A 21,384-nucleotide genomic window follows, 5' to 3' on the forward strand; every position below is an offset into this window, starting at 1 on the left:
GGTAGAAAGAGGGAACTGAATGGATTTAAGATATATTTTGAAGGTAGAATTGATAACTTGGAGATTAATTGGATGTGGCAGTTGAGGGAGAGAGAGAAATCAAGAATAACTCCTAGGTTTCTGCCTTGAGTGGTTCACTGCAATTTACTGAAATAATCACAATTATAGCAAATATTTACATAGTCCATACTATGTGCCAGGCATAGTTCTAAGTGCTTTACATATAATAATTCATGTCACTGTTCAATATTATAACGGTTTTATGATTGGATATTGCTACTTCCCATATTTTATAGATGAGAAAACCAATGAAAGAAACACAGAGATGGGGTAAACTGAGGAAAGAAGAGGTTTTTCAATATGGTAGGCAATGAGAAGCCATTGAAAGTTTTTGAACAGGGGAGAGTTATGAAACAAATTTCTTAAAGATTTTCTGGTGACATCTTCTTTATGAAATCCACCTCTCTCTTCTGGGAGTTGTACCTGGCACCAGGTTTTTCTAATGTCCTCTATCTCCTTATGATTTAATTTTCATGGGCCATAAATATATATTAATAATTACCTATCAGTATGGTTATCAATTTGGTGATGAAATTTGGGGAATAGGTCAAGGCTAGAGATAGAGATTTTGGAGTGGTATGTATGGAAGATAAACCTCTGTTATTGCTAAACGGTTAGTGTAGAGAAAATGTGTGAGTATAGAACTAAAAAACAAATCCTTGCCACTCTTTTCCTCAAATACCATTCTCTGTCTCTTCTCTCTTCAGTGATACTTTCTTATGAGTTATCTGTAACTCATGTTTTTATTTCCTCACTTCCAATCCATCCTCAAACATCACAGGATGGCTTTTGCCTTCATATCTCTACTGATGCTCTCAGCAATGACATCAAACACCCCCATGTTGCTAAATCCTGTGGACACTTTTCAGCCTTTCATTTTCCCCTCTATAGCAACTGATACTGTTGACCACTTATTCATACATTTATTTATTTAACATATATTAATGGGGGGGGGCTAGGACTCAGGTATACAAGAGTGAACAGATTGGTATAGTCCCTACTTTCATGGAACTCTGAAAACATCCTAAAATATCATAGTATCCTGCTTTTCCTTCCATCTCTCTGACTATTGCTTCTCAGTCCTCTTTGTATTCTTGGCTTCTTCTATTTCTGCCCTAAGCTTTCTCACTCTCCACATTCTTCATGAGTAATGTTCACTCCCACAGATTAAATTATCATGTGCATGCTGCTAGTTCACAAATCTAACACAATTCCAGATCATTCCTTATCTTCAGACACATACAGTCAAATATCTCTTGGACAGACATCTATACTGAAATCCATCATGTGTAAAAAAATAAACTCACCACCTCCCTAACTTTCCCCAAACGTGTGCCATTTCTTATATTTTCCTATTTTCAATGACTGGTACCATGATTACTCTTTTGCCCAAGCCTAAAACATGGGCATTATCAGTTCTAGTGTTAGACTTCCTGGGTTCAAATCTTAATTCCACCATTAACTTTCCTGTATCTTTGTAAAATAGAGAAAGTAATAGTACCTACCTGGTTATCAGGTTGTGAGGATTTAAAAATATAATAATGGCAAAGTACTTAGCAGAATAACTTACATAGAATAAATGCTCAGTAAATATTAACTAGATTGGTTAAGCCACCATTATCCTGTGGCTGGAGTATTTCAACAACTTCCTGAGTGGTCTCCCATTAGACTATGAGACCTTGGTGATAGGGACCAGGTTTTATTCAGAGCTGGGTCTCTAGTACAATTCCTGGCACATAGTAGCCCTCAATAAATATCTGTGAATTAATAGTGGAGGTAAAGGAGCCAGAAAGAAGATGGGTAGAAGTACCTCGGTGGTACACAGTCCCAAAAATTCAAAAAAGGGGAGATTGGGCAATACTTTGACACAGAACTAGAGGAGCATGTGATCTGAAAAGCTTTTGGATTGATGGTGTATTTTAAAAATAGCATTTATTTATTTTTTTCTTAAAATACATATGTTTCTTAGAGAAAGACTTGGAAAATACAAAAAATATAAAGAGCATGATAACATTGTAATCTACCACCCAGACAGAACCACTCTAATAGGTATAGATACTCCTCTGGATTTAGAGTTTTGTATCTTGTTGGGGTTTCCCCCTTAACATCATCTATATCATAACAAAGCATTTTTCTATATCATATATTTTTCAAAAATATGATTTGAAAGGCATTTTCCAATCATAGAAATAAATACATGTTCACTGTAGAACATTTGAAAAGTACAGAAAAATATTGGGAAGAAAATTAAAACTCTCACCTTCTAGCACTAACCATTTTAACATTTTGCTAAATATTCTTGCCTTTTTTCTATACATATGTAGTCATACTGTATACTATATTGTTTTGAATCCTTTTTATACTTAACATTTTATCGTAAATTTTGTTTCATAAAATATTCTTCTACAACATTATGCAGCTACCTGATTTACCATAAAGGTTTACATTCTCTCTAGTTTTACACCTAGGTTTCCAATTTCTCCTATTTTAATAATAGAAGAAATAATAATATATGAATATGATATATGAAATTTTTACATACTTCCAATTACATAAGCACGAAGCTTTAAAATACATATACACTTTCAACTCCCAGAGTTGAGGGGCAAATATGTGAGAAAAAAAAATTCATCCCTTTCCTCTCCTTCCTTCCTCACACCCTCAAACCTTAGGGACAGTTAGTTTTATTGACAGCGTTTCATTTGCCCTCATCAACCCTGTTCTCCAATTCCAGATCCTGGAATCTAGGTCTTAATTTTCTTCCGAAAGAAACTTACTTTTGCGTAAGCACACCTGTTCCATCTAGGTGCTTTACCTACTTTATGTCGTTTAAGCTTCGCGTGCCAGAGAGAGATATATCATTGTCTTCATTTCAGATAGTTTGAGGAGACGTTAAGCAACTTCCCTGTCACATTCAGGGCACACTTTCGAACTGAGATCTGATGTCATCTCAACCTCTTTTCCTTGCACCACTCTCCTCTAGCTCCACTGCTCCCGTATAAAGTCCTGGATTGGATCATCACTGTCCGCTTCTTAGCCTGCCAGGGAGATTAGCTGAGGTGTTTTTTGTTTTTTTTTTTTTTTGGAATAGAACATTTCACCCTATGTTTAAGTTTTCCAGAGAATTCTTGTGCGAGGAAACAAATCCAGACAATGTCAGCTTGTTTAACATATCCCTTGGGATAGCCACCGAACATACTCTGAGGCCCAGGTCTTTAGGCCTTGCCGGGGCCAAGCGAAATTTTTCCGTCTCCAAGGCGACAAAGATCACCTCCTTTCTGGTCTCCCGCGCGCTCCGATGACGTCGCACGGCGAGGTTTTTCTGACGTCAGAGTTTCCTGCCCACCATCTTTGTCCCTGGCAAAGTGGGTTTTGCGCAGTGGCTTAGACCTAGAGAAAGAATCGTGACGGGCAGGAAACCATTACAACACCACCCGGGCTGTGCTCTCCGGCTGCTGCCGCCACCCCCGCCCTTGCCTCCGGTGAGTTCAAGGCGGCTGACTTTGGGGTGTGTCCCTAATTGATGGGGGAGGAGGAGAGGGAAGGGGAACCCCACGCTGGGTCCGAGACCGGCAAAGGAAAGGAAATCCTAAGAGCGTGACCGTTGAGGATGGAGGGAGCCGTCGGGTGTGACCGTTGTGAAGAAAAGGGTTGGAGAAAGGGTCCCCAGGGGGTGGCTGTGGTGGGGTGAGGGAATTCTCGGATGTGGCAGCAGGTAGTTGGGGGCATGGCAGGGGTTGGAGGGGGAAGATGTGTTTCGAAGTTGGGGGTTTAGGAGAGCCAGAGGCCAGGGGTGTGGCCGGTAGAGGCTGGAGGCCGTGGGGAGAACCTTCGTTCCCTCTCGGCGTCGTTCTTTGAGAGATTGGGACGTGTCCAGCAAGCGAAAGGGAAGAGGGATTCCCCCAAAGGTTTGCTTATTGATGGGCAAACCTCGCCTGTCTCCCGTAACTTGAGGTTAAGAGACACCTCTTCCCCACCTCGAAATGGAGGAACATATACCTAGAGTCTTGACCACCTGGGGGAAGAAGAGGAATTCCTGACACTAGGAAGGGAAGAGAAAACTCCAGAATTGACCTGATGTGAGAGAGGGGTAAGCAAATGCTGGTAAACCTTAGCCTGGACTTTTTTTCTGGGATTAGCAGGAACGGTCTGGTTTGGGAAAGGCTGTAGATAAGCTAGAAGTAAGGAAACTGGAACTTGCTGTTATTTCCGTGTTCTTTGAATGCAAAGAATTTATTCAAGCTGCTTGTTTGCAGAGTAGTCTTCAATTTGGGAGGCAGGTTTTTATTGCACTCACTTGGCAGCTTCATTATGAAGCATTGTGAATGAAGCATGAATGCTTCATTACACTTTTGACTTTTGAAAAGAAAAATGTTTTTAAACTGCCCAACACTGTTATCATAAACGTTGTGGTTTTTAAAAAAGTAAATTAAACGCAGTAACCTTAGAAAGGCAGAATGACTAAGAAAGAAGGTGGTCTCAAGGAGGAACAATTTAGGCCGGGCGCGGTGGCTCACGCCTGTAATCCTAGCACTCTGGGAGGCCGAGGCGGGTGGATCGCTGGAGGTCAGGAGTTCGAGACCAGCCTGAGCAAGAGCGAGACCCTGTCTCTACTAAAAATAGAAAGAAATGATATGGACAACTAAAATATATATATACAAAAAATTAGCCGGGCATGGTGGCGCATGCCTGTAGTCCCAGCTACTCGGGAGGCTGAGGCAGTAGGATCGCTTAAGCCCAGGAGTTTGAGGTTGCTGTGAGCTAGGCTGACGCCACGGCACTCACTCTAGCCCGGGCAACAGAGTGAGACTCTGTCTCAAAAAAAAAAAAAAAAAAAAAAAAGGAGGAACAATTTAAATTATTAATTACTTTCCTTGTATACTTCTATTGCTTAGCCTCAGGGTACACTTACAAAGTAATAATAGAAAGCAGCAGATGAAGGACATGCAGCTGTACAAGAAAACGTGTAACACATTCCAATGATGACTAAGCGTGGTGGTAAGGTGAGAACTGTTTGCAGGTATCTTAACCGTTGAAGCTCCCAAGGAAGCAGAAAGAATAGTGTGTTCTGCAGATGGCCTCACTAAAAGTAGGATGGTAAAATTAATATAAATCCAAAATTCTGACTTTGTATTAAGAGACTCAAAGAAGACCGGTTCTTTCATCCATTTTTTTCTTAAAAGAACCATATTTTAGAATATTAAGTGTTAGGCACAGGTTTGAACCAAGCTGAACAAGGAACACATTAGATAGGACACTTCCTCCTTTCTCGTTTCCTTCTCTCTGTCCAGGCTTAAGTTTTCCAGAGTTTATTGGTATTTCAGTTAACGATTGGATGTAAAACTTCTGAGCTTCTTTCTTTCTGTATAAAATTAACAAATTGCTTTGTAGTCTGTTGTATTTAAATAGAAATCACAGGTAATTTTTAGCTTTTAAGCGTCTCATAATTTTTTATGAACTAAATGATACCTGAAGGTGCTATTGTCTTTGCATTATTATTGAATATTTGATTAGAAATGAACTTAGCACTTCTCACCCTTCTAATAAAAGGTTGCTGGAATGACCTTTCTGCTTTATAATTTGATTAACTTTGGCCAGTTTTTCACTATGAGCACTGCACTATGTAAAGCCCAACTTTGGGAAAGGAAGGGCTTTGTGACCTCACCAACCCTAATTTAGCTGCCATTTCTCAGTGAGCCATTTGAAATTAAGACCCTATTAAATTTTTTTCTGGCCTTATTTTACTGAGCTATTAATCTTATTTTGCTGCTCAGTTTCTCTTTTGGGAAACTGGAGAGAGGGAGGAACAGGAGAGGAGGGACTTTCACAACCTATATTTGGTAGAAACTAGGTTATGTTAAATCTGGATATATAATCCTGTGCAGGGAGGCCCTCTCTGAGATGTGGTGACATCACACACTGGTCTAGGACAAGTAAGAGTGATTATGTGCTTTGACTGTGGCAGCTTTGTTGTTTAACAATGTCCCTAGGCCATACCATAAATCCTCAGAACAGCCAGTGACTTGTCTGGTTTGATCTGGTAGAAAGGTAGTGTGAGTTCAGATGCCATTATGGCTTTGCTTGCTTCTGGGGCTCTCCTGAAGCAACCTTTTTTTTTTTTTTTTCCTTCCCCTAGGAGGAGACTGATTTTTGAGGCACTTCGGCAAATACTGGATTTTTTTTCCTTGAGCTCCATCTTGTCTACTTTTTCTGTGGCTTCTAATGCAGACATCAGTTTTTCCCATCCTGTATTTTGGAGAATCTAGCTATGTCCTTATCTGGCATGTGATTAAGTGTATCTCATTAAATAATGTAATTTTTTTGAGGTGAAATTCACATAAAAGTAACCACTTTAAAGTGAACAGTTCAGTGGTATTTAGTACATTCACAGTGTTGTGTAACCACCACCTCTTCTCATTTGTTTTTGTTTAGACTGTTTTCATTTTTCTCGGAGTTTATTTTGACTTAAGGCAGGAACCGACTTGGTGTAATATTTCTCTGCCAATATGGATAGGGATTATTACATTACTATTGTTTACAACAGTAAAGGGAGTGGTATGTTTATCCCTTCTCTTTAGAGCAGGGATTCTTAGTAATAATTTAGGATTTATGTTATGGGCTTCTAAAGATACTTGGCTCTTCTCCTCTCTTCCCTGAAATTTTTTAGGTGGATACATTATTCTCCAGTTAAGAACACTTAATGCTCACAATGAACAGGACAGAAATATATTCTTTGACGTTGAAATTTGTTAGGGGAGATAATGAAATACGTGAGCTGCTAATAAAAGCATGATTTAAGACTAGGCTAATTAACATTTAGCAGAATGTGGTCAAAATTTCTGTGAAGAATTTAACGTGTTTGTATATGCACGAGAGCTTTAGAAAACAGAACAATTTTTGTGCACTTTTTCGAAGAAACTGGATGAACATTTCCAAGGAGGTTTTTTCTGAATCTTAAACAAGTTTTAAATTTTGATGCTCCTAGAGGGCTTAGAATGGCATAGTAGCATCCTAGACAGCCCCTAATGGATTTGAGCTATAACCCTTCTCTCAGGCCCTAGTAATCATTTCTGGATACTGATTTTTCTGTTTGCATATGTAAATTTATAGATAACTTCAGATTTATTCCAGATCTTTACCATGAAGGAGTCTTGTCTTCATTTGCCCACTTCACATTTAGTTTGTATTGTGAATGGACTAAATGATTATAACAGTCTTTGAATTTTTGCTAGAAAGGCATTATGAAAACTTTGCATAAGGCAAGCCTCTGTTATCGATTCATTTTTAATTGTAACAAATATGAAAACAGAAATTTCCATATTCTGTAATGATATTTGTGAATTCTACCTCACTTCAACAAGGTAATTCAGTAAAATTCTGGTACAACATAAAGAACTATTACATTAGGATGAAGACTATAGTAATTAGCTGGTTGGAAAGATAGCAAATGGGTCTCATTTCCATTAAATTGTAGAAGTGGCACATTTTAGAGATCAGATTTGAATCAGACTTTTTTCATTACTTTATGTTTATCTGGCTTTTTTTCTGTTTCTTTAATTACATTGATTTGTTTGGTGCTTAGGTCTTTTCTCTCCCAAATCCGCTACCATTGTTTGCCAAATGTGTTATCACTCCTGCTATATTGACCTGTTGGTAATGAGCAGGTGCGAGGGTGTGCAGTCCTGAAGTTGGTAATAAGTAATGTTAGTGATGGTGGAAGGAATAAGATACTCATTTTTGAGTGTAGAAGGAATATTTTAATATATTTAAAGAAATATACTTGGACAAAGTCCTAGAATTTCTCAAATCAAAAAACATTGTTTCATTATTTTGTGAGAAATATGACCAGTCCAGCTGTGCAGTTTTTGTTTTGCTAGTGGAGCCATGTGTCATCTGGATTAATTCTCCTGGGAATGGGGACAGACGAGCTGAGGCTGGATCCACATTCTTTTAAGTTTTAACACCAGTTCTGATTCTCCATTGTACTCAGTGTGACCGAGTACACAAATATCTCAGTCTTTTGCCTTGTTTTTGACTGTAAACTGATTATTTATTCTCTGGGAATACTGTTGGGCTAGATGTAGATTGTTAGAAATAAGAAAGCCACAATTTAAAAAAAAAAATCATGTGTACGGCATGTTTTGCCTCTCTAGATGTTTGTTGTGAAAGAAATTGTCCTACTAATTTAGACCTTTTTATTCTGAAAGAGATTCCTTTTTACTGAAAGTTCCGGGTAATGCTGTGTACCTTGTCAAAATTCTTTTCTCTTTTGACCTTACACTGCTTCAGAGTACAGGCTTTGGAGTAACTCCAGCTTGAGGCAAGGAAGTAACCAGATTTTCCTGAGTGGAAAGTAATGGGAAGATCTTTAAAAACAAGCTTATCTTAAATGTTTGCGTGACTAATTGAAGATTTTTTTTAAAAAAAGGTCTTGCTTTAACTCTTGAAGGCTTTGAGGAGATAATTGTGGACAAAGTCACAAAGTCATAATAGGTTCAAATTAGTACCTGATTGCATTTGGCCTCTAGATTTTGTGCCTATTAGCTCCTTGAGGCAGGAGCTAATTTTTAAGAATTCACATTCTTAATTTTCTCCGCATCCCTTGAATCAACAATGGTGGTGGTAAGGAAGAAGATACTCATTTTTGAGTGCAGAAATTCTTAAATATAAGTGTTCTCAAAATTAACTGGGCTGGACATGGTAGCATGCACCTGTAGTACCAGCTGTAAGCCGAGGCAGGAAGATGGCTTGAGCCCAGGAGTTTGAGGCTAAGGTGAGCTATGATTGTGCCACTGCACCCTGGCCTGGGTGACAGAGCGAGACCTTGTCTCTTAAAAAAAAAAACAAAAAACAAAATTAGGTCAACCATGGTGACTGATGGCTGTAATCCCAGCACTTTGAGAGTCTGAAGCAGGACAATCACTTGAGGCCAGGAGTTCAGTACCAGCCTGGGCAACATAGTGAGACCCTCTCATCTCCACAAAAAGTAAAACCAAAAATAAATTAGCCAGACATAGTGACACATGCATATAGTCCCAGCTTGGGAGGTGAGGCAGGAGGATCACTTGAGCCCAGGGGTTCCAGCCTGGATAATAGCAAGACCCTGTTTCTTCTTATTTTTTTTTAATTGGATGCCTTGCTGCATTTTCTCTTCTGTAGGTGCACATTAAAGATCTACAATCATGACTGACTCCAAGTACTTCACAACCAATAAAAAAGGTGAGTATGAGAACCTAATCAATGAAATTTTTCAAAAGTTGTAGTATAAGATTGTCTCAAATAGAGTGTTCTTGACCTCTTCCTTTAGACATTCATGTTGTGGACAGTCTCATTGGAAATCTACTTCTGCAGATAAATGTATTTGAGTAAGGTATTAACATATAGGTTTTAAAAGATGGGACTGTGATGTACATCATTTTGATTTGAAGGTTCTGTCTTAGTGAAAGGAAGGGATTCCTTTTGGTTGTTTGAAATCAACACTAATCCATTGATAATTAATAGATCTGAGGAGGGCAAAAGATCTACCTTGTTCTTTGTCTAGGTGTGTATATAAAACAGGGAACCTCTAGAGTCAGTAACACGATTTTTAGGTCATAGACTGAATTTACTTAAGTAGCCTCATCATCTTTGTAATCAGTAGTATAGTGCTTGGTTTTACATACGAATGTGGGCCTGGGAACTAAGGATTCTTCTCGGTAAAGTCCAACCTCCCATCTTTTGTAAAATTGTTCCTAAATAAAATAGCTCATTCCTAGAGGTGTGGATGGCCCTCCCCTCAGAGATCAACTTCTTAGTCTATTGTGCCTGTAGCTGAGCCTGCTTTATTTGTTTCTCAGGATCAGAATTCCGTGCTTTTGTATTTAGCAGTCTTTACATTTACCAAAGAATTCTGGACGTGACACAAACTACCATTCCTCTTTTCCTCTTGTTCACCAACAATTTGGCTTCTCAAAAGTACCTTTTCTCCTCTCTTCCAGTGGCTGAAATAAGACAACTTCTCTGCCCCAGAATTTGTCTGTCTTGTTTCTCTTGTAATGGTTGCTGGCCTGATTGTTGAACACTCTGCAGAGTGCTTTTTATGTCCATTTATTTAGTAAATATTTATTAAGTGTCTACTATGCACGGGTCACGTTTTCTTAACACTCTAACCCTGGTGGAGTTTCTGATTAAATATCCCAATTTCCTCCAAGTCAGAGGAGGTGCAAAGGACGCCTACTATCCAGATCTTGGTTTCTAAGGACCATTTCCCACTAAAAGGAACCAGGACTCTTTGAAGAAATGACTGATTTCAGGACAGCATCAAGGGAAAGTGCAAGATGAACATGAACATCTTGTGCCAGAAAGTAAGAAAGTGCTCAAAAAATGTTGGGGATATGTCAAGGAGAGCATAGCTTGAAGGGGCTTCCACTGGCCAAATTTGGGATAATTTGAACAATAAAAAAGTGACCATAGTGATAGATTATAAGCTATTGAATAATAAGCGTGTGTGTACATACATACAATCATAGTAATAATTTAGGCAAGAGTCATCAATGCTAAAGCTAGCACATGGCAGTTTGATGAGGAACAGAATACATATTCTCAAAATATCTTTTCACAAACTACTAATTACAAAGGAAAAAATATTTACAGTGTCAAAATCTGGCATTTACCACCTTAACCAAGTATTCAGTGTTAATATCACCAATAGTGGGACAAACTAACATCATTTGCTTCTTGATGTGATCTATTGAGAAGAACATAGAATTGCTTATGAGTTAGCCTGCCAAAAATGCATAACCTCAATGTAATCATGAGGGAGCACCAACGACAAATTGAGGGCATTCTGTAAAATAACCATCCTGTATTTAAAAAAAAAAAAAAAAATCATCGTGAAAGACAAGGGAATTGTTTCAGATTAAAGGAGACTGAAGAGACATGACAGTAAACGTGATGCATATTCCTGAACTGCATTCTGACCAGAGGTGGGAGTGGGGTGGAATCCAGTTGCTGTAAAAGACATTATTAAGACCTTTGAATCAGGTCTATAGATTAGATAATGATGAATCAGTGTTAAATTTCTTGATTTTAATCATTGTCTTATGTTTATATAAGAGAATTTCCTTGTTCTTAGAAAACACACACTGATGTATTTATTTGGGGCTGCAGAGGTATGATATCTTTAAATGGTACAGGAAAAAAATGTAAATATATAGAGAGAATGCAAATGTGGCAAAATGTTAACAGTTGGGGAATCTTGGAAGTTTAAGATTGAAATTATTTCAAAATAAAAATTAAAAAAAAAAATAAGTAGGAAGGCATACTGTGGTGGCCTGGAGTGAGAAAGGAGCACTGGTATTTCCTGAAAGCTCAAGCAGTCTGCCCTGTTCTATCATTGGAGCTATGTATAGGTGAACAAGTTCTTTTACTTTAATACCAAAGATTCCATAGTGAGGTGCTTGATTATGTTAACTACTAGATGGTGGCTTTCAACCTTGGCTACACATTGGAATTGCCCATGGAACTTTAAAACAATAGTGATGCCTGGATCTCAACCCCAGATATCCTGATTTTAGTGGTCCTGGGTATGGTCTGGGTGTGGGGATTTTAAAACTCCCCAGATTATTTTAACGTGTAGCCAAGAATTGAGAACTATTGCTTGCTACTGGCAGTGTTTGTTAGATTTGATTAGGGGAAGGAGGAGGGAAAAAATACAAGAATTTAGTAAAGTTGTAGTATACATGAGATACTTTGCTTCTCTTAGTACCTGTCTTTGGCCCCACCCAAATTCTTCCTCCTTATTTTTATTACTTACACTTCACATAAGCCATTAGCCCCTTGTCATTCATTGCCAGCTTTTTCTGATTTTCTTATTGTTTATAAACGTATTTACTTCTTATTCTGTTAACATTTTGTGTGCTTTGATGACCAATGTATTTTGACATAAAGGGATATAATTTAAAAACTCACCTAACTCTTCAAACTTTCTCTTGTGAGGGGTCCAGGTGATCTTTTTTTATCCGTTTATTAAAGTTTGAGACTTACAGATTGAATCACTGCAGATAAATGCCACATTTTAAAAACTTTGGATAGACTGTGTTCCTTTTGCTTCCTGCAACGCCCACTAGAACTGCCACTGAAACATATTCTTTAACTTTATGCTTTTAGAATTGGAATAATTTCAGTTACATCCTGCTTTGGTTCTGCAACAGCTGCTGCTATTCACAATTCAGACTTTCTGAAACCCTGCTGTTTGTCCTTTACTGTTCCCAGAAGTGAATGATGGGAACCCTAAGAGCTGTATTTGGCAGCATAGGGCTTGGTGAAGAAGCGAATGACTCTTTAAAGTGCCCAGCTTTTCTGGCTGTGCTGTTTTTACAGCTATCGATTAAATAGCGATTTTGTAACAATTTTTTTGCCTTATTGGCAATGGATATTGATGAAGCAGCTTTTTTAGTGCTTGACTGCTGTGTGTGTTGTCAGTTTTATCCTTCCCATTTAGGGGCTTAGGCAGATGACACAGCATTCTGTCCCCACTATTTCTATAGTATATTGATGAATGAAGTCTGGTTAAAAGGAACATCAAGAACAGTCTTGAGGGTGGAGGAAAATGAGGCAATATGGTAGGTGAGTTTGAGGGTATAGATGAAAGGTTGATGTGGGAGCAAGTAACCTCTTTTTCATGGACTTAGTGGTGTGGGATTTTTTTCCTTTGTTTTTAAACAAGATAAGCATTGTTATCTTCTTTTTTACTTTGACTCCAGCATCTCAAAGATAGATGAGCCTGGAGCCTTAAAATAGTGGTTACAGTCCCTTGCATTTCACAGTGCAGGGCCTACGCAGTCATTCAAGATTATGCCTTTAGAAATGACTCTGGTTTGTACCATTGATGAAGCTTCAAGATTATTCTTATTAGATTGATTGAATAGGATGGGGCTTTAAGGCCATTAACTTATTAAAGTACTGATTAGAGCAGTTATTCTCAGCCCTAGTTGTACATGAGAATCACTTGGGGGAGCTCTCCTTGCAATGCTATTTCTTTGGTCCAGAGTGGGGCCTAAGAATTGTTATCTTTAAATACTTCCGAGGTGACACTAGTGTGTGGCCAAGGTTGAGAACCTTTGGATTCAAGAGTCAGCAGACACCGTGCTAAGCCCAGCTTTGTCACTAACTTTCTCTGTCACCTTTGAGCCTCGTTTCTTTTATCTGTAAAGTCGAGAGTGGGTAAATGAGATGATATGTTGAGTCTCTTCTGGTTGGAAACACTGATTTCTAATCCTCTCCTTGCTTGCATTTATATTCTTCTCAGGACCTTAAATTTCTGATGGGAGATCATCCTTCTTTTCTTCTCTCCTCGTTGTAGTTAGATACCAGATTTGCTTTTCCCCACTCTTATGGTTCCTAAAGATCTGGATTGCACCTTCCTCTCTGACCATAACTTAAAAGGTTTTAAAAATTTACTGGTGGTGTCCTTATTAGTGGGTCAGTTAATATTCTAGGGCTTTGAATTTTACGTATTGTGTAATTTTTTAATAATCTTATTTCATTCGCTGCCCTGCTGTCCTGTTACTAGTTGTTACATAGTGAGGTATTCTGCTCTAGTTCTCTGATCCTGGGACCTCACCAGTTTGTTCTCATCTCTTGTAGGAGAAATCTTTGAATTAAAAGCTGAACTCAACAATGAAAAGAAAGAAAAGAGAAAGGAGGCTGTGAAGAAAGTGATTGCTGCTATGACTGTAGGGAAGGATGTTAGGTAAGGTTAATTACTCCTGCCATTGGTTACTTTTGAGACCCATACCCCATTTTATGGCCTTTACTGCATTTCTTATGAAACTGTTATAATCATAGAGCCTCTGATGGGTTTGTCCCACTGAAATCATCAGGAAGTGCAGTTGCTTTTATATTGCCTCTCTGACTTAAGTGATGGGTTTGTTTTGTTTTATTTTATTTTGTTTTTTAAAAGAGTGAAACAAGTTTGGTTTTATTGCTTTCAGATCTAGCGTAAAACCTCCTGAGAGCTGACATAGTTACAAATCTTTGGGCTAAGGGAGTTTTAGAAGATGATAAAAATATACCAAGAAGCAGAAGCTCATGTATTTTATAATTATCTCAAGCCAACGGCCTCAACTTTACAACTGTACACTCAGTTGCCGAATTCAAGATGAAAATTAATGTTAACAAAATCCATTTGGTCTTATTTTTTGTTTTTCTGTAATTGAGTTAGACCATTTGAAAATAAGTAAGGATTGGCATGAATCAAGGCAGTGGTGCCAACCATAACAGTAGTCATTGTATTCTTCACCATGTACTGACAAGAGAAAAAAGGGCAGTTTTCACTTATGAATGTCATAAGTGTCCTTCATGAACCATTAAACATTTACTTTCTTAAAACTTGAACCTTGAATACAGGTCTTTTTAATATTCTGTGTGATGAAATAGAAGTTGCACATAAAGCTCTTCTGCCACATGGCAAAGTGGGATGGTTGACTTGAGAGAAAAATCTTGTGCAGATGTTTGAATTGCAAACACCATTTTTATGTGAAAGAATCATTGACAGATAAACTATATTTAATCAGACTTCAGTATTCAGGAGACATTTTGTCAAAAATGAACAAAGTGAACCTGTCACTTCAAGAGAAAAAATTTGACAGTAGATACATTTCAAGTTTTAAAGTAAAAATTAGAATTTTAGAAAACTTGTATCTCCCACCATAAGCTTGACAGCTTCCTAGTACTTACAGACTTTTCTGATAAGATTGGTGGTGAAATTAGTGAATGTGATTATTTGCTGTTTTATAATGAAATGTGTCAATATAACTCAGTGAACCAAAATTGTCCAGATAACCAGTGCATATGTATATCACAAAATTTATGCATGGGTAAAAGATCTATTCACAGTGCATGATACAACAAATAGATTTTAAGGCAATCAAGTACAAAAAGTTTACTGATGGGGTTTCAGATTCCACATAGCAAATAACTTTTAAGAAACTACCATTTGTGGACTAAAAAAGAAAGAGAAAACTCACTATCTACTTTTAGTGTAGTATCAAGAGTATCCAGTTATAAGAAAAAGCTATTAAAATATTCCTCTATTTTCCAAGTTATATACATGTATAAAGCTGGATTTTCTTCTCACGCTTCAGCCAAAACGATATTCTACAACAAGTTGAATATGGGAGCATATATGAGAATCCAGCTATCTTTGTTTAAACTAGATACTAAAGAAATTCGCAAAAATATAAAACAATGCCATCTTCTTATTATAAAAAAGTTAATTTTCACTTTAAAATATGAAATGGATTTATTACTTTTATCGTAAATGGATTAATATTTTTAAAATTTCTCAGGTTTTTTTGTTTTTTTTTTTTTGAGACAGACTCTCACTCTGTCACCCAGGCTAGAGTGCAGTGGCGTCTCATCATAGCTCACTACAACTTCAAACTCCTGGGCTCAGGCAATCCTCCTGCCTTAGCCTCCCAAAGTAGCTGGGACTACAGGTGTGTGCCACCACACCCGGCTAATTTTTTCTATTTTTCGTAGAGACAGGATCTCACTCTTGCTCAGGCTGGTCTTGAACTCCTGGCCTCAAGCAATCCTCCCACCTCGGCCTCCCAGAATGCTAGGGTTACAGGTATGAGCCACCATAACTGGCCAGAATTTCTCAGTTTTAATTCCTGTTATGATAAAATATCAATAGGTATAACCAACATGAATGAAAACTCTCTGGGATCTCAATAATTTTTAAGAGTATAAATGGATCCTGAGACCAAAGGAGTGAGAGCTGCTCCCATAATCAAACAGGGAGCCCAGATAGAAATGTTAGCATCAGAAATTACTCTGTTGGCTGGGCACAGTGGCTCATGCCTGTAATCCTAGCACTCTGGGAGGCCGAGGTGGGAGGATTGCTTGAGCTCAGGAGTTCGAGACCAGCCTGAGCAAGAGCGAGACCCCATCTCTACTATAAATAGAAAGAAATTAGCCAAACAACTAAAAATAGAAAAAATTAGCTGGGCACGGTGGCACGTGCCTGTAGTCCTAGCTACCCGGGAGACTGAGGCAGTAGGATTGCTTAAGCCCAGGAGTTTGAGGTTGCTGTGAGCTAGGCTGATGCCACGGTACTCTAACCCAGGCAAGAGAGTGAGACTCTGTCTAAAAAAAAAAAAAAAAAAAAAAAAAAAAAAAAAAGGAAAGAAATTACTCTGTTGTTCTCAGGTGAGTTTTTGTTATTGTTGTTTTGTTTGTTTGGTTCTTAAATTGCTGTTCTGTGACCATCTATCTCAGGGGTTGGCAAATTATTTCTATAGAGGGCAAAGTAGTAAATACTTTTGGCTTAGCAGGCAAAGAGGCAAAATTAAGTCTTTTATATAGGTACTCATATAGCAAGAGAGAAAACAAATTTCCTCAAAATTTTTTATTGATGCAATACAAAATACAATAATTAAGTACAATCTTTTGTACTACATGTCTACTAATGAGAAGAGTGGATTCTTTTTTTGGAGGAGAAGAATAATATTTTGCTTAATTGGGGTTCATGGTATTATCAAATCAGTTGTAAATGTTCATCTCTAAAAACTGCTTTTAGCTTATAGCTTGTACAAAATTCTGGCAGGGGGCTTGATTTAGCCCACAGGTAATAATTTGCCTGTAAATGAATGATCTATCTAGTCACTGAAGGGCTGTTTTTGCTAAGTAATAAATCTAGATTGAGAGCATCAGTACAAATGAACTGGTAAAAGTTGACATAGTTCTTTTCAGGGGCTGTTGTGTGTAAGGTTTTTTGGAGTGGCCAGCAGCAGAGAAAGAAAGACGAGCAGAGTTGAAAGGGATGAGTAAAGAGGCTTTATTAGAGCGTTCCCAGATGGGGGTAACGGGTCCCGAGAGAGGGACCTGGGCGAGCCTCACAGTCCCACGAGTGGAACCAGAGAAGCCGCCCCGCCCAGAAGTCTGAGTGGGTTTATATAGGTTCTTAGGGCTGGGGGATGGGAGTTTCTTCGGCCAGGAGATGTTGGCGCTAGGAGTAAGGAATTTCTTTGTTTCAGTTTTGGGGCGGGTATTGAAGGATAGGAGGGGCTTCTTTTTTCATTAAGGAAGGGAGGGGTACCTGCCACCAGCCTTACATTGTGTTTTTGCCAAGCTTATTTCTATATCCTACAGAAAAGTTAAAACTCTTGACTTTCCTTTTGTATGCTTGGTAAAATACTGCTTGTTAATCTGCTAATTGCTGATAATTTATTATGTGACTGGCACTATACCACTTATCATGATTCAAACAAAAGTATAATAGATGTCTGTTAGCCTTCATGGCACTTTCTGTCTAGTTGATGAGACTCAAAACTTGAAAAATTAGGGAAAAATAAAATATAGTTATGTAATTGGGTATTATAGTGTATATGTTAAAGGCAGTAAGAATTCTACCAAAAAGAGATCCATGCAAATAGGAATAGTTGAAGAACCCTTCTTGGAGGAGATGACATATGAGCTGTGCCTAGAAAGATAGCGCAAAGAAATAGAATAGTAATTAGCTATTTGGAGGTTATTGTATTTCAGTCTTCCCTGCAAGTAACCTCAAGTTCAGTGCTATCTAGTAGAAATGCAGTGCATGCCACATACATAATTTTTAATTTTCTGGTAACCATATTAAAAAAGTAAAAAGAAACAGATGAAACTAATTTTAGTAATAAATTTTTTAACCCAATATCCAAAATACTATCATTTCAGCATGTAATCAATATAAACATTATTAATGGGATATTTTACATTGCATTTTTCATACTAAGTCTTCAAAATCTAATGTGTGTTTTGCATTTACATCATATCTCAGTACAGATCGGCCACATTACAAGTGTTCAGTAGCCACATATGACTAGTGGCCTTCGTATTGGAAAGTTCAGGTTTCTAGTTTTGTAGGTTGGCACTTAACAGTTTTACCTCTAGAATGCTGGCTATCAAGTCTTGATCTTATGCAGGTTGTTTAGAATTAAATTCTTTAGGATCTTAAATTTACGATTGGTTATTATTTCACATTTATTTACTGTTGTTTTACACATGAACTGTTCTCCTATTCTCATTTTTGGAGAGTGTTTATTAAATATCAACCTGTTCATGAAACTATACTAGGTACCATACATACAAATTAAACAAATAGTTTGGCTCCTAGGACAGAGTGATTGGTTCATTAGAGATGTGGTAGATTCTTTGACTTTGCAGTCCAGCTTCCTTTTTGTAAACAATTTCTGCTTCTGTACGCTCTTTTTGTGTGTGTATGGGACCCATACCCTGTGACAAGTTGTTTTGGTCATTCTCTTACTTTTCTGTAGAAATATACTGACATTTATTTCTCCTGTCTTCTGTGCCAGTTTAGAAGCATTTAATGTTTAGAAGCATTAAAAATTTATAAGGTACTTTGATAAAGCCTTAGATTAATTGCTAACTTCCCATAAAATTTTAGTTAACCTATATTTTAAAAATACAGCTTACAGTTTAGAATCTGACAAGCCCAACCGTTCCAAGCTAATGGTGCTACTTTGTGACTAGAAACATAAATGTCTTTCTTGTGGCTTATAGGAGAATGGTAAATCATGAAACGACTAGAACCTGGGAAAGGTATAAACGCCTTTTATATTTGATTGCTCTCAAATTTTCATTTATCTGAATGTGTAATGTTAAATCTACTGAATTTAGTGTGGTAAAGGTAGTGATTTCTTAAAAAGATTGCTGAAGATATCCGTTAAAATATTATAGATGAAATGGTATGATGTCTAGGATTTATTTACAAATAATCCAGAGCAACTGCATGGGGTGGAGACAGGGATGCGGCAATGGGTTGAGGATATATATGAAACAAAATTGAACGTGTATCGATATTTGTGTGTGATGCGTACATTGGGTTAATTATACTGCACTCTGTTTGAAATTTTTCCCAATACAAAGTGTTTTAAAAAACTAGAGACCTTTTTGGGACCAGTACTGCAATTTCTTTAGTAATTCATTTCCCTGACAATAATGATCCGTGTGGGGACATTCGTCCTTACATCAAATCACTCTGTTAAGGACATTTCATGTTCTGTCCAACAGCTTAACACCAGCATCTGCTTAATTTCCTTTTCTCTTTTCCCCTCTCTTCTCAGTTCTCTCTTTCCAGATGTGGTGAACTGTATGCAGACTGACAACCTGGAACTAAAGAAGCTTGTGTATCTCTACCTGATGAACTATGCCAAGAGTCAGCCAGACATGGCCATCATGGCTGTCAACAGCTTTGTGAAGGTAACTTTTCCCAAAGAGTCAAGACTTCAAAAAACCTTTTCAGTTAGTGTCTGTATTGCAAGTAAGCAACCTCTGTTCTAAAGGAAGACATCTAGGGAAGTATTGGCAGTGACTAGGAATGTTCATGTGTTAAGGATTCTTCATGTCAGTGCATATCATCCAGAGAAATTCGAACCATATGGTGAGCCTTCTGTTAACAGGGCTTGGTGCATCCTTGCCAAGCGGGTAGAAACCTCAGAATCTAGGTAAAATCTCACTGTTTTACCTTCCAAGGCTGACAAAGGTTGTCCATATCGTTGTAATATCAGTAACCTTCAGACTTTACCTATTTTGTCTTTGTAAAAATTATGTTTATGAATCAAAAGTAGTGGAAACTGCAGGAGGTACTACTTTTATTATTTAATAGGTCTTGCAACATTTGATTAAATTTTTTTATTATGGAAAATTTTAAACATATTCAAATAGAGGGAATAGTATAATAAATTCCTAAGTATTCCTCTTGCAGTTTTAACAGTACTGACACATGGCCACTCTTGTTTAATTTATATTCCCTATGCATACTTTTCCTGACTCCCACACCCTCTCCTGCTGGATAATCTTGAAGCAGATCCTAAACATCATATAATTTCATCCTTATGTTTCTCAGAATAAGATATCCTATTTAAACATAACCACAGTACCATTGTCACATCTTTAAAAATTGACAATTAAAAAGTTTCTTTAATAATATTGAATGTCCAGCCAGATTTTTTGTATCCTTAGATTTGATAAACATAATAATGGAGTTGTTCCCATTAATTTTTTTTTACTTGTTTTTTTCTCTGTCTGGAACTTAATCTACATTAGAAAAAATCAGATAGCAGTTTCTAAAATTAGCTTCTGTTTAAAATGTTTTGGAAAATAAACCAATATGCTTTCTTCCTTTTCATGGACTTTTTGTTCTTTTCCTTTGTTTAGCTACATTATACAGAGTCAGAACATAACAATTCATCCCACCTATCTGGTAGTTCATAGATGCAATATATCATTGAAAAGAATTTAGTTTACATTTTTTGAAACTTAGAGCTGTACATAGATTTATATGGTTTCAAGAACTTTTTTTAAATGTAGGGCAGTTTAAAAGAGTGTTCCTTCTCAGTGCTCTATTTGTACTGTATCTGGAAGCAAAGGAGAATATATGCTAGTCAGGAGCGCAGAGGACCCTCTCTGCTGCTTAGCTCCAGGTACTCATGTCGGGCCCAAACCAGCTCCTGTGCTCTCCTTTGTTTTCTTTGCTGTAGGCCCCAGAAATCTAGCCCCTTTTCTCTCTACTTGGTATTTACAGACTGACTGTGGAGTGGAACACAGTCTTTCCAATTCCTCATATTTTTCTGTGCCAGAATATTAGTGCAAAGGCCTTTTCTGTTTTAGGGCATGTCCACTGATGGAGATGGGGATGGTCATACCAACTCACTAGGATTCTGCCTGGCCCTTGAATGAATCCTACTGAACCTTTCCCCGTTGTATATATAAAGCAGTTAAATGAATTCCTAACCTAACTTTTAAATAGGCAACTAAGATTTGTACTTAGGAAAGGAATAATATGGGAGATTGGGTCTGATGTAGAATGTAACTGGAAGCTTAAATGAAGGAAGTATTCTTTTGTGGCTTTTGTAAACTGGACTGTTTACGTTTAGTCACTATGTATACCTACAGTTGTTAATGATTGTTTCCTGTAGGACTGTGAAGATCCTAATCCTTTGATTCGGGCCTTGGCAGTCAGAACCATGGGATGCATCCGGGTGGACAAAATTACAGAATATCTCTGTGAGCCCCTCCGCAAGTGCTTGAAGGATGAAGACCCCTATGTTCGGAAAACAGCAGCAGTCTGTGTGGCAAAACTCCATGATATCAATGCCCAAATGGTAGAAGATCAGGGATTTCTGGATTCTTTACGGGATCTTATAGCAGATTCAAATCCAATGGTAATAAGCTTCTGCTTTTATAAAGAGAGCGGTATTTAAAATGAGTACCTTGTGAAAGTATATTTAACACAAACCTGGTCTTTGGGACATTGAGCTACAGAGTATCTGTGGGAAA

General features: G+C 37.6%; 1 protein-coding gene across 2 annotated transcripts in view; it reads left to right on the forward strand.

Annotated features, from left to right (window-relative positions):
• The first annotated feature begins 3,431 nt into the window (after window positions 1-3,431).
• The window catches only part of AP2B1 (adaptor related protein complex 2 subunit beta 1), a 116,428-nt gene continuing 98,475 nt past the window's right edge, over window positions 3,432-21,384 (forward strand). For both annotated transcript variants that reach the window (XM_069482295.1, XM_069482296.1), the window contains exons 1-5: window positions 3,432-3,542; window positions 9,220-9,279; window positions 13,687-13,792; window positions 19,170-19,305; window positions 21,024-21,269. In XM_069482295.1, the coding sequence (XP_069338396.1) occupies window positions 9,243-9,279; window positions 13,687-13,792; window positions 19,170-19,305; window positions 21,024-21,269 (525 nt within the window). In that variant the 5' untranslated portion in view covers window positions 3,432-3,542; window positions 9,220-9,242. The remainder of the gene's footprint in view (window positions 3,543-9,219; window positions 9,280-13,686; window positions 13,793-19,169; window positions 19,306-21,023; window positions 21,270-21,384) is intronic.

Source organism: Eulemur rufifrons, chromosome 9, assembly GCF_041146395.1.
Source record: "Eulemur rufifrons isolate Redbay chromosome 9, OSU_ERuf_1, whole genome shotgun sequence".
Classification (NCBI taxonomy): Eukaryota; Metazoa; Chordata; class Mammalia; order Primates; family Lemuridae; genus Eulemur; species Eulemur rufifrons.